We start from the raw sequence: 13,033 nt of genomic DNA, 5'->3' as shown, positions 1-13,033 counted from the left end.
CTTCAGGAATCGTTTAGGATGGGCATGGATTCCTTCGCAATCTCTCCCTCCCTCCCTCCTCCTCCTCCTCCTCCCTCTCCCTCTCTCTCTCTCTCTCTCTCTCTCTCTCTCTCTCACTCTCTCACTCGCCCTCTTCAGCTCCCAGCATGCACTGCTCCTCAAACAGCCAGGACTCTATATAAAGCCGAGGGAGGAGAGGGGAGGGCTGCCGTGTAGCAGGGTCACAGCTCAGACAGAGAGGAGCCAGGAGAGGGACTGACAGCCACGCAAACCGGACTTAGCCGTGTAACCGCAAGAGAGGTCAGTGCGCAGGAGGGACGCGAGGGGGAAAGGAAGCTACTGGGGGAAATAAGATTGGGCTTATGGTGTGTGTAAGAAGGAAAGAGGGAGGAGAGAGAGAGTGTAATTGGATAAAGCTAAATGACAGCAGGGGCGAACAACCTCTCTAAGTTGCTTGGTTGTCTGTCTGATGCAGCAGAATAATCTGGGGGTGAGAAGTTTAAACGGGGCAGAGACTCTACTGTGAATGGAATAAGAGCAGTCTCTTGTTCAGCTGTTTGTCTATGCGTCACATGGGGACAATTTCATACTTTGTTTTGACAGCTGCAGCAGCAACGTGACAGACCAATACTACAGTCAGTCAGTCAGTCAGTCAGGCAATGGTAAAGACCTTGTTTTTGGAACATGACATAAAATGTTGTTTAATCAAATGGCCATATGTGTTCATATGAGAATCAAACATGAGCTGTTCCTCTTAAGCTGGTGACTGTCACCTTAATGCATCACTACAGCTCATGAGGACATTATGTCCAACAGCGGAAGGGACAGTGCCAAATGGTTAAAGAGGCTTTGTGTACATTAATCTTTACTGTGAATTGTTAGGAAAAATTTCACGTGGTCCAAACCCTTTGGGTGTACTAATTTACTGTGTACGTAATTAAATCATCTTGTGTTGTAGCTTCATGCACCATTGTAAACATTGACAGTTCCATTTCTCCACACGAGCTATTCTGACGTCAGAGGGAGAGGGCTCCTTGACTCTCTTAAAGGGACACAACTCATTTAGCCCAGATGGCGTTGCCACAGCAACAGCTTAAACGCTTATCCCGCTACACAGAGAGCATAGACATGTCCAGAGGTGGTGTTCCAAGTACTTGCTTCGAGTGGGAGTGCATAGAATGCAGCGAGTGATTTCTTTCTCTGTTTCTCTCTCTCTGTCTCTCTCTGTTTCTTTCTCTCTCTCTCTCACCCCCCCCCCTCACTCCCCCACACTGTCATGGTAAGCATAGCATTGCTGGACAGCTGCAAAGGTTCCTGACTCTTTATTTAGAATAACAGCATGATTGAAGACAACCCTGAAGCAAGCGAGATAGTTTCTGAGTCAATCTTGAACAAGGGACAGTGACAGAACTTTCCCTTTTCCAGATCAGGCAGACATCAGTGCCACGTGTGTTCAATAACACAGAGCCCCCCCCACAGCGATCACGTCAGTTCTCATTGATTTTCGTAAATGAACATCGAGCCATTTCACACCGTCAATGGCCAGACACGTTTATCCACGACAGGACGAAAGAAGATACGAGAAAGAAAGAGAAATGACTATCATTATGATACGAGCACATAAGCATGTGTCTCACAGAGTCCTGTCCTCATGCAAGCAAGTTCCGAGCAGTTTCCGACCCTCATGGTTGATTTGAATGGAGAGATACTTGGTGGTTAAAGCATCATTTATTTTTTAAACAAACAGGATATCCAACACTCACACACTACACTCATGCTTTGACTAGATGTACAGTGGATTTAGTAACCCTTCACCTCAAACAATCACAATGAAGACATAATGTCCTACATGCCTTTTTGTTTCCCTTTTCTTTTTTTGGTATTTCAGATGTAATTTCTCTGTATTCAGAGACAAATTAGCTAGTTACAAATTCGCTCCTGAGCTCATTATAAAACATCATGTGAAGGTTGCAAATACTTGTGACAAGTAGTTTACTGTTAATAAAGGCAATAGCTAAAGTGATACTGTAGAGTTTGGCTTAGAGCAATTATTAAAAGTAATTAAGGAGAAGTAAAAATTCAATTTACAGGGAGAACACCAGTGTAACCAGAGAAAGCCCTCTTGACTGCTGACAAATCTGGAGACTTATTTGGAAAGTCTTTTAATAGAAAACATTCCTAACTACGTTCAAAGCTCAAGTTGCTTTCTGAAGTTCTCTTGAAAGCTATCCCCAAACTCAGAACTGACCCTCACTCTAGCCTTCTGCAACTCACTCTAGTCCCTCTGCAACTCAACACTCTGGACTACTGGTCCAACAAGGGTTTTAAAAAGACCTTTTATAAGGTCCAGGTCGTGGTTATGCGTCTCAGGTGTACAGTCAGCTAGGGTGTAACACTGCGTGTAAATGTTGGCAAATTTTGCGCCCTGGTGAAACATACAGATTTCACACAAAATAAGGCCCTTTGTGAAAAGTGAGAGAATTTATAGAATTCATGGGTGGCTAAATACAGGCTGAGTACAGCACTTGTATTTAGTGCATGTGTCCATGTGCAAAAACTGTCACGGCTGGGTAATGCAGCTTTCTTGATTGCGTTACTAGACTTGCTTTTGCCAATAAATTTAATACAGGTTTACTCCATTAGTATATCCTGCATTGTGACTTTATCCTAGAAGCCTTTAACTATAACTAGCAAAAACCAAGTAAGTATTATTAAGACTTTATTGGTCACACACTGCACACACACTATATGACAAACTGCATTCTCCACACAGTCTCACTGTCACTTATTTGGTCATTTGCTTTCAGAGCAAACATTTTGTTAGATGGCAATCTGATCTCTCTGAGAGATAAAGAATGACAAACGTAATTTTTTGAAGTTTATCTTCAAGTTTTTTTTTGTTTTTTTTTTTGTTCTGTGCTGCAGCAAATTGTATACACATTGTGCTTAAGTCAGTTTAGCAAACAAACTCTAAAAGCAGAGAACTAGTTTGAGTGTATCCTTCTTCATTTGTGCAACACTCTCTCAGCAGCACTAACGGTTGCACATACGCATGCATGCATCCATCCAACCACACACTGTGGTTATGCAAATCCTCAAACATGGTCATTTGACATAACCTAGCCATGAGGATGATGGTCCCACACGCCAGACAGGTTGTTGTGGTCACCATAATTGGCCAGACAGGGAAAGGTCCCAAAGTGGCCAGTGATGATTCAGGCCTTCTGGGTGACATTTAACGTGACCCAAGGGACTACCAGCACACACATAAAACCAGACACACTCAGGAACTGATCTCCCTTTCCCATGTGGGTGAGCTGGAAGTTATTTGAGACTTATGTATCCTCCACATAGATGCACATGTGAGAGAAGTGAAAACTGCTCTCTTGACAAGCCGCTGTACCACTTTGGCAATGCCATGGGTATTATGCAAATGTTAAACTTACGTCATGTGACTCGAGTCCTTTCACCCACTGAGGGCATATTTTTGCAGAAGCGACTGTAATGTTGGTACATTAACTGTGAGTGCCCCACAGCTGCTCGCAAACTTGACCAAAAATAAAACAAAACTCTTTAAAATGCATTCAAAAAATCCACACAAACACTCGTATTTAGAAACATCTTACCGTACATCTGAAGCCATACTTTAAAGGATGTATTTTCTGTCATGAGGAAGAACTTACAATTGGAGATATTTTTTGAAATTTCTGATGATATTGTGTGTTGTCAGTAAGTCCATGCAGTGCACAGGTGCTTGTAATAGTCTGATGATGTTTTGCATGTGTAGAGTAAAGCCAGATTTTTTTATATTCCAAGAATCTAGTCAACGGCGAGTCAAAGGCAAGGAAGTAGAGAGATAGAAAGGCAATTTCACAATTGCTCTTAACTTGACTGTGTACACTGTTAGGACCTCAGGTTGTACACTTTCTGCATGCTCTTTCATGTCATATTCATATTCATAGTCATAATTCATAGTCATAGTCATAAGTCATATTACACCTCGCGCATCATGGCACGGATGCAGGATGACTGATGTTGGACCGGGAGAGAGACCCTCACACTGTAGTGTCAAGTTATGGGTTTGAGTTAAATCCAATTTCTACTTCAGCATCTACGTTTTGACAACTCTTAACTTTCATTCAAGACATTTATTTTAAATGATTGATTAGTTGTTGTTTAGCTTGTGTTCTCTGCCCTCTCTTATTTCACAATGAGGTGAAAATGTTCTCACACTTTGCAAAGGGAGGAAAGGGAGGAGGACACAAAATAAACGGCAGCCAGCCAAGATCATTCATTTACCTACTGCTGCGCTTACTGTATTTACAGAGCCGCAGACCATAAGTCAGTTTAGGAAAGTGATAATGAATCCTTTGAAGTGAGATCATAGATAGTTGGCATGAGGTCTAAATGTCACTCCAGAGCCGTTTGCACATTTGCCTAGAACTATGAATATGTTTAAGTAACTGTGACCTTCTCCAGCTAACTTCAGCTACTTACTAGAGACAAGCACTAATAAGTTGTGTTGTCAGGTGAAGCACTTCAAGAATAAATAATCCTTCCTTCAGTGCGTACCAAGGTATTCTTTTTAAAAGTACATATCCCATGGAATAATTATTGATTGCTCAAAAAAAAAAAAAAAAAAAAAAAACCAACAACAGGAACAAAAACCCAGCCCACACTGAGAACCAAAATGTCATAATTTGACAATAAATGTCTAGTGGTAAAGAAACTGATGACTGGCACAGTTTCCGGAAGGACACTGTCCATTATTACCTCTGGTGTCTCACAGTAGTCATTTCACTTCTCTAAGTTCAGCACAAGCAGAACCAGTTTGTTTAAGACCTGCCTCCCCACCACAGAATTTGCATTCCACAGTCAAAGAGACGGTGCATGGGTGTCACTTCGGTCACATGACTCGTACATTCAGATGCATGAAGTGATGTGTTTTCACATGTCTCTCTGACGCACCCTGATACTCTTTCACTGTTTTTGTCTCTGAGGAAGCACTGAAAAGAGAGGTGTAATACAACAACCCACAGTAAGGTTCCCTTACTTAACTTTCTTTTTGCTAATATGAGGAATTATTCTTGGCTAAAATAAGACAGGCTAACTGAATTTAAGCATATGGTAAAATAACTTGAGTTGTAGTGGTAGTTGTCATGTACCGCAGCACAGTTGGTTGCCGTCAGGTGGGTGTGTCTGCTACGACCACGTCTTAGAGATCTGTCTATTAATGGCACGCTGAACGTAGAGTGAAGTTTAAGAGGTCTTTGGTCCACCCAAACGCCTCTTCCCATCTGGCAATGACATGCACATGTACTGTGTATTTCAGCTTTCTGTCCACTCACCAATCACTCAGTACTGGTACTGTGCATCTCACACTGGGATAAAGGCACTTTGGGAGTGTCTTTAAACTTCAAAACCGGCGTGACCACGGCTGTCAGAGGACTGTTAGAAACAGCTTAGGGAACAAAAGATGAAGACAATACTGACAGGCAAAATATATAGGAAAAGGCTTGGTTGTACATTTCAGTGCTCTCCGAACTAAAGTAATACGTTGTTATAGAACTGATCTACTGACAGCTAAATAGTTCCCAAAACTATTAGTATAAGGCAAAATGTATTCTGAAGGTTGTATATGTGCACTGTTACTGCATAACAATAAACCAACACACTTACATTCTGTCTGCTTTTAAGAGTGTACTTTTCATTCCTAATGCTGTATAGTAAGTTTTTGGAACAGTTGAGGTGGTGCAGGCCAGTTGTGGTGCAGATTGTTGCTTTGTGGGCAGTTTTTTTACTGCTGTGAGGAGCATTTTTGGTTAACTATACCGTGGTTGTAGAGGCATCACAGGATGCGCACTGTAGAGTTGTGAAATGTTTTGTGATAGTTATCACTGGGGCAAAAGCTCAAGGCAGCAAGGCGAGAACTGTGCTGTGTTTAGGTATAGACTGATAAGGGGAACTGAAGCAGTTCTAGCAGTTCACAGCACAGCAAGTAAACACTGCCTCAGTGTCCAACAGTGTTCCTGGCTGACGAACTTTATCTCAAACTTCATGGTCACTTTAAAATAATAAGAGGATCATTTACAAAAGTAAATGACTGCAAAATAATTATTTATTTTTATAACCCCCCCCCCCCCCAAAAAAAAACCTCCATCCAGTATTTCATGCCAATTGTGCATCTTTTAGCTCTAAGATGATGTTTACTCAAATGACCTCCTTATCTACATACTAATAAACATGGTCCACGGAATACAGAAATTCATCCACACTACAAGTATTCTCAGAAATTAGCAGCATGAAAACATCTTCATTCTGCATTACCAATCTCTTATATGTTTACACATTTTAATGCACTACAGTCTGAACAAATAATTTCTATAGGTGAATAAAATCTTTTGAAGTATCATACCAACTCATTCATCTATTTAATTAACTCAGGACTAACTTCTTATTTTTCTTCATCTTACATTAACAGGTTGAAGAAATACCCCTAACGTAACATACAGTCATGGCAGGTGAGTGCGTTTCTTATTCTCTGTGCACAGCTGTCGTTCACACTTTGGTTAATGACATTTGCTGAATTAAGTTTACTATTCAGGGTCTTGAAGTAAAAAGAGATACTGTTAATGCGTGTTTAGAACAACATATTTTATTAACTATTATTACGTGCATGGTCAAATATCATCTTCTTGTCTTTCGTGAGCAGAGAGAATTATAAATTATGCCCCGTCACTAATTTGTGCCTAAATCGGTTTTTAACATCTGTTTATATTGCAAGTAGTTCATGATCCCAAATGAAATTTGCATTAATTTTGCAGTCTGTGCTGACCTCTACTGGTCATATAATATATTGCAACGGTATGAGAGACGTGAGCTGACATTCCATGCACGTAGCATGAAAACAATTTCTAGGGTGAGTGAGTGTATGTGTGAGATAGATAGATAGATAGATAGATAGATAGATAGATAGATATTTTCATGTTTAAAATTGTGAATACAGTTGATAATTACATCAAACTGTTCTCTACATAACTGGTTTAACTGGTAGTATTAGCTGTAAGGCAGCCGTTGCAGGGACAACAATTGTAATTACTTCACGCGTTTGGATCATAATGTGGGTGTCAGAGGGTTGACTTTTGCAGTTAGAATAAAATCTATAACGCTGTTTTTAAAATTCCATTATCGAGTTGTAATGGAAAAAAGCCCAGAGGCTATGCGAGTCAGTGTTATTATTAAAACAGATGCAGCACTAGATTTGGCATTCCCTGTAACACGTAAAACATTACGGTCTTTTGCAACTGCCTTTTCTCAGAGCGCGTTTCTACGGATGGCTGGTTTGTAAAGCGACTTGTCAGCTAAATGCTATAAAAGACAAACTCTGAGTGGCACTCTGAGTGATAAAACCGAGAGGTATTTTTCACAGCAGCCCGATTGAAAATACCGAATAAGAGCAAGACATGAGGTGTGCTTCAGGATCCGTTACTGGGTGGAGTGTCAACTTTCGAGGCCTATGGACAAAAATGTTAGTTGCAAACCTCAACTGTTGTTATCACTTCACATTCCTAATTTTAACAAAACAGGTAACTAAGCAGTGACCCAGCTGCAGCGCACAAGCTATTTGTCAGTTACGAAACTTAGTCCACAACGGGAAAATGAAGTGAAATGTAGCGTTAAATGCAGCCGGATTTGTTCACTGTGTTCATATATAGATGATCTGGGAATTCCCAGATGCATATTGGACAGACTGCATATTAACAATTCGGCGTCTTTAAGCGGGCACGACACGACCGTATGATGTAACAAATTTGTATCGCTGTCTGCTTTTAAAGATCACAGTCCAAAAACACTCATGTCACAATCTCTAAATTTGAACACAAACTTTGAATTGGTATTTGGTGTGTGCTTGACTACGCACAGCTTTCAGTGAGAAGAAGCCTACCGAAAACCGATAAGGCATTGCATTATGGTTACCAACGGTTACTATAGTAATAACATGCCCGTGGAACTTGCTAATTGTGAGCGGAACAAAGTTTCATACTTGCTATAGCTACATTATGTAGTGCCGTGATAGTGAGACCCTGAAACAAAAATGGGGAATACTTGTATAACCGCACCACTGATTTGTTCTTCAACAGATCCAAAAGGTATGCTTTGCTTCGTTGTTTTGGAACTATACGGAACAAACGAGGGACTCTGTAGTTAAAGAATTTAAGGACATCATTTCAGTCGTTTGCAATCGTTTGTTTAATCGTTTGTTGTCTTCTTTCAGACAAACTCAAGGACAAAAAGATCATCTTTGTTGTGGGTAAGTTAAATTAATAAATTCATCACTTGTTTGCTTGTTAAGCACAGTTGCAAATCTGGCTTTTCATAGAGAGCCCGTCCCCCTCTGCCTCCACATTCACCCTTGTTGTCGGTTGTAAACATTAGCAATGCTGAGCAGTCGTTAACAGACTTGTCTAGCCTATTATAAATATGACGTGTCAGGAGGAGTTTTAAGTATAAAGAATTTCACAGGTCAAACTAATTTTAAAAATTCCTTTAAATCGATTGTTTTCCTATTTTGCATTTATTTAAACATTCTACTATACCGTTCCAAATGTGTAAAGAATGGAAGTTCTTCACTAACAAACAAACGGATACAATACTTGTTAAGTCTTAAAATGGACTAAATTTGCTTAAATATAATTAATAATTTTCAAAATAAGCTTCACAGTTTCAGCTTAAAATGATTCTAGCAAGTTCTTGTCCTTTCAGTGAAGTGAAAAAACTCTTTGAAATTATGTGTGAAGAATGTTTTGAGGTGACAAGATCTTTCCACAGATGTCTGACACACTTTTAAATTTGGACAAATTGAGAAGAAGCAAATAAAATTTAGAATAAAGTCAACTCCTTTGTTCTCTTGATTCACCAAGTTCAGAAAACCAAGACTCATCTACCAGTGAACTCAACTAAAGCAATATAACAAAGCAGTGCTCACATGGCTTCCCTACCTTTGTCCAACTGTCCAATCACCACTCCCCGTCCTTCCTCAGGCGGACCCGGCTCCGGCAAGGGCACCCAGTGTGAGAAGGTGGTGGCCAAATATGGCTACACTCACCTGTCCTCAGGAGACCTTCTCCGTGCAGAAGTGGCCTCCGGCTCTGAGAGAGGCAAACAACTTCAGGCCATCATGCAGAAAGGAGAACTTGTCCCTCTAGTGAGTCTGCCTTCTGCAAAACTGATAAGACCTGCATTTCAATTTCACCACACTTTTCTTAGGCTTTATCTATATTCCAGTCTGTCTATCTATCTATCTATCTATCTATCTATCTATCTATCTATCTATCTGTCTGTCTGTCTGTCTGTCTGTCAGGTATACATAATATTTTAGTAGTATTAGGAGTGTTACAGGGAGGTTGGAGCTCGATAAGAAGATTAATGTCGTCATATCATTGAGAGACTCTGTCACACCACTTTACATCTACATACATTATAGTATCAATTAACACTATCAACACTTCTGCCCATAGATATATCTGTTTATTCATCAACTCTATCTGTGTTATTATTCAGTTTTCCTGTGGCATAATGAAAAGGTTTGTCCATTTTTCTTTTTCTTCCCACCATTGTCTTTTTACCTCAAAATATGTTTGTATACTCTGGTTTGAATCATTCTGCTGGCCTTAGATACTGAGTTTAAGTATAGTAATAAAACTACTGTCAGCCAAGAACCGTATGAGGTACACCATATCATCAAATCATCAAGCCAGTCCTATTTCACTGATTTGAAAGATAGAATCCAGACATCACTGAAATGACAATGACATGCATATTTTGTGCTTAGCTATATTAGCAGAACTGATTTTTAACTTTGCCATAAATATGCTAGATTATGGACTAGAGCCACCCCCCATTAAATAACTGGTCAGATTTTTAGCTAGTGGGCTAATATTACATCGCTAACTATGCAGTTAGCTAATCTTTTAAGATACATGATATCAACAGATAACACAAAGCTAACTGCTTCAAAATAAAAGTTTCAGTCTCAGTGTTCTGTAGAGTGTATCTGTGGATATCCTAAAGGCACAGCGCATCAGCAGTGTATTCACTCTTTTTTCTGCCTCTCCATCCTTTCTTTTATCCTCATTGGAAAGTATCATTCATATCACACATACATATGTAGGTTTTTCACTTGTGAATTTTAGTTTTTAAGATCTGGTAACACCATTTGCTCTCTGCCTGAGAGCAATCTGATGAGTTTTTTTGTTTGTTTGTTTGTTTGTTTTGGCAATTTGAAGCACAGCACACGTGGTGATTATTAAGACTTCATTACAGTGCTCGTCGACTGTTTATGCAGATTTAATCAACTCCCTTAGAAATTGAAATGAACAATCGAGATTGAGTATTTAACATAGCTCCAGTCTGCGTAATTTTAATTTAAAACACTTCTTACTGTTAATAATGAACTTAATGTTAATAATGAACTTTTCTTAATTTCAGAGTTCTCCGAATCATCTCAGATAATCCTTTTCATAATTTTGACATCTGCTTGCTGGGCGGTCTAATGAGAACAGTGAGAAGAAGAGCAGGCAGAAATGGACAGATTGCTAACAGGGATGCCTGGGGAAAAATAACTTATAGAGAGAGAGAGAGAGAGAGAGAGGGAGAGAGAGAGAGAGAGAGAATGGTGAAAACGAACCAGTGTCTTGAACCATACCTTTCTGTCTGTTTTTTTTTTCTTGACAGGACACAGTCTTGGACATGATTAAGGATGCCATGATTGCCAAGGCTGATACATCCAAAGGTTACCTCATCGATGGTTACCCCAGGGAGGTCAAACAGGGCGAGGAATTTGAGAAGAAGGTGGGAAGCATGACGAACCAAACTGTAGAACTTCTACACACACACACACACACACACACACACACACACACACACACACACACACATACACACACAGACACTCGAAATAGAGTATTACAATGAAATGTCTCTCTTTCTCTTGTCTCTGTTCTGATAGCTGAAAAACAGTAGAAAAATGCTTTCAAATGCAGTCCTTATTGGTGTTAATTTAGACCCCTCTTGAAGTTTAACAGTGGTACCACATGCTAAATTCTCAGTTAAATATCTCCATATTAATAGGTAATATTAGAAATACAATATATTCTGTATATAAAAAAAACACATAACATAAGCCATACACACATATATTCTACTCTCAATGGGAAATATTAGTGCAGAGCTTGGTGACAAATATGAGGTTAAAAGTATTACTCACACTGAAAGCCAATGGATCAATAAGGCAAATTTGAACTTCCATACACACCTACACCCTCATATCTATATCTATATTCATATCTCTGTATCTATATCTATATCTGTCTTCATATATATATATCTATATTAATATCTATATCTTTGAGCTCCACACACCATTCACACCATTCACTAACAGTCAGACCATTCACACCATTCACCAACAGTCACACCATTCACTAACAGTCACACCATTCACCAACAGTCACACCATTCACTAACAGTCACACCGTTCACAACATTCACTAACAGTCACACCATTCACTAAAAGCCATTTTTTTCTCCTGAGCTCTAAAGTCTTGACTTTGGCTTTGGTTTTGTCCTGGTTGTTTCTGAAACCCAGATTGGTGCCCCAAGCCTGCTGCTGTACATTGACGCTAAGGGTGAGACCATGGTCAAGAGGCTGATGAAGCGTGGTGAGACTAGTGGCCGTGCTGACGACAATGAAGAAACCATCAAAAAACGACTGGACCTTTATTACAAAGCTACTGAGCCAGTCATTGCTCACTATGAGAGCCGCGGGATTGTCAGAAAGGTGAGTGCACTTCAGAGGAAGGTGGATCGGCTCTGCAATAAGTGCCAATATCTACACCTGACACTGAACTCAATTAAAAAAAAACTTAACGTTTAACTGTACTTGCACACCTGCTTGAAAATCTGTCTAAAAAAAAGCTTGTTTAACATGAAGGATCATGTTTAAGGCAAAGTTTAGAGCTTTGGTTTTGGTTCAGGATAATAAACGGTAAGTGAGATATCTCTGAAAGGCTTATTTCAATCAGAAGGAGGTTTGGAATTGATAGAGGCACTTGTGATCTAGCTGTTTCTCTATTCTTTTTATTCTTTTGATGAACAGAATTTGAATTACTGTTGAGTGCTGCCAGAGACAGTGAAATGATATTCCAGCTCTAGGGGAATATTAGATAACTGCTAACGTGAGCTAGAAGAGATTCAGTGTAAATCTATAGGACATTTTGTGAGCACAGAAAAGAAGCATCAGTTTGAGGTGTGAAATCTTTTCATAAATATCATGTTTGATGAACAAAATTTTAAATGGTGTCGTCATAGACTCCCTGTGAGACAAAAAAGAATATCTATCTATCTATCTGTCTATGTGTAATACTTGTTTTCTCTTTCTGTCTCTAGATTGACTCTGAACCTCCTGTGGATGAGGTGTTCAAACACGTTGCTGCAGCTATTGATGGCCTGAAGTAAAGCTAATGTGACTCAAACTTTATTTCTGGTCTTTCTTTCCTGTCAAATACTTTCTTTCCTGTCAAATACTTTCCTGTCTAATCCCCCCCCCCCCCCCCCCCAAAAAAACACTCTAAAGACGTTAAAAGACAAATTCTGACTTTCAGATTACACATCCAACTCAGCTACAGCCATTTCCCTCTTATCACCAGCAAGACTGTCAGTCTGAGCATCCTCATTCATCTGGGTTAACTAGTTAACCACTGTCCTCATGTGCCATTATATTTGTCTTGTGACCTGACAAAGCTTGTGTGTATTTCCTGTGTGTCCTTGTTATTGATGGCCACATTGGTTTTGCTCTACCATTAAACATCATCTTCAGACCTCTTTGATGAAACACCAGCATGCTCAGACCTGTTTTAATCTAGACCTTTTTTTTTGTTGTTGACAGGCTTAGATTTATGACATACTGTGTCATTATGCAAGCTTACCATTTTTCTGTGTCTGACAAACCAAGAGGAGATGTCCATCACCTCAA

The 13,033-nt window shown here is 39.7% G+C and overlaps 1 protein-coding gene across 1 annotated transcript; it reads left to right on the top strand.

Moving 5' to 3' along the window:
- Nucleotides 1–244: 244 nt before the first annotated feature.
- On the top strand, nt 245–12,533 carry ak1 (adenylate kinase 1). Its single transcript, XM_030784841.1, has 7 exons — nt 245–300; nt 6,482–6,521; nt 8,276–8,311; nt 9,042–9,205; nt 10,735–10,851; nt 11,648–11,839; nt 12,448–12,533. The coding sequence occupies exons 2-7, from the start codon at nt 6,515–6,517 to the stop codon at nt 12,514–12,516; spliced, it is 585 nt and encodes a 194-aa protein (XP_030640701.1). The 5' UTR covers nt 245–300; nt 6,482–6,514; the 3' UTR covers nt 12,517–12,533.
- The last annotated feature ends 500 nt before the right edge of the window (nt 12,534–13,033 follow it).

Source organism: Chanos chanos, chromosome 9, assembly GCF_902362185.1.
Source record: "Chanos chanos chromosome 9, fChaCha1.1, whole genome shotgun sequence".
Taxonomy (NCBI): Eukaryota; Metazoa; Chordata; class Actinopteri; order Gonorynchiformes; family Chanidae; genus Chanos; species Chanos chanos.
The sequence above is the reverse complement of the archived record's forward strand: the minus strand, read 5'-3'. Positions and strand labels throughout refer to the sequence as shown.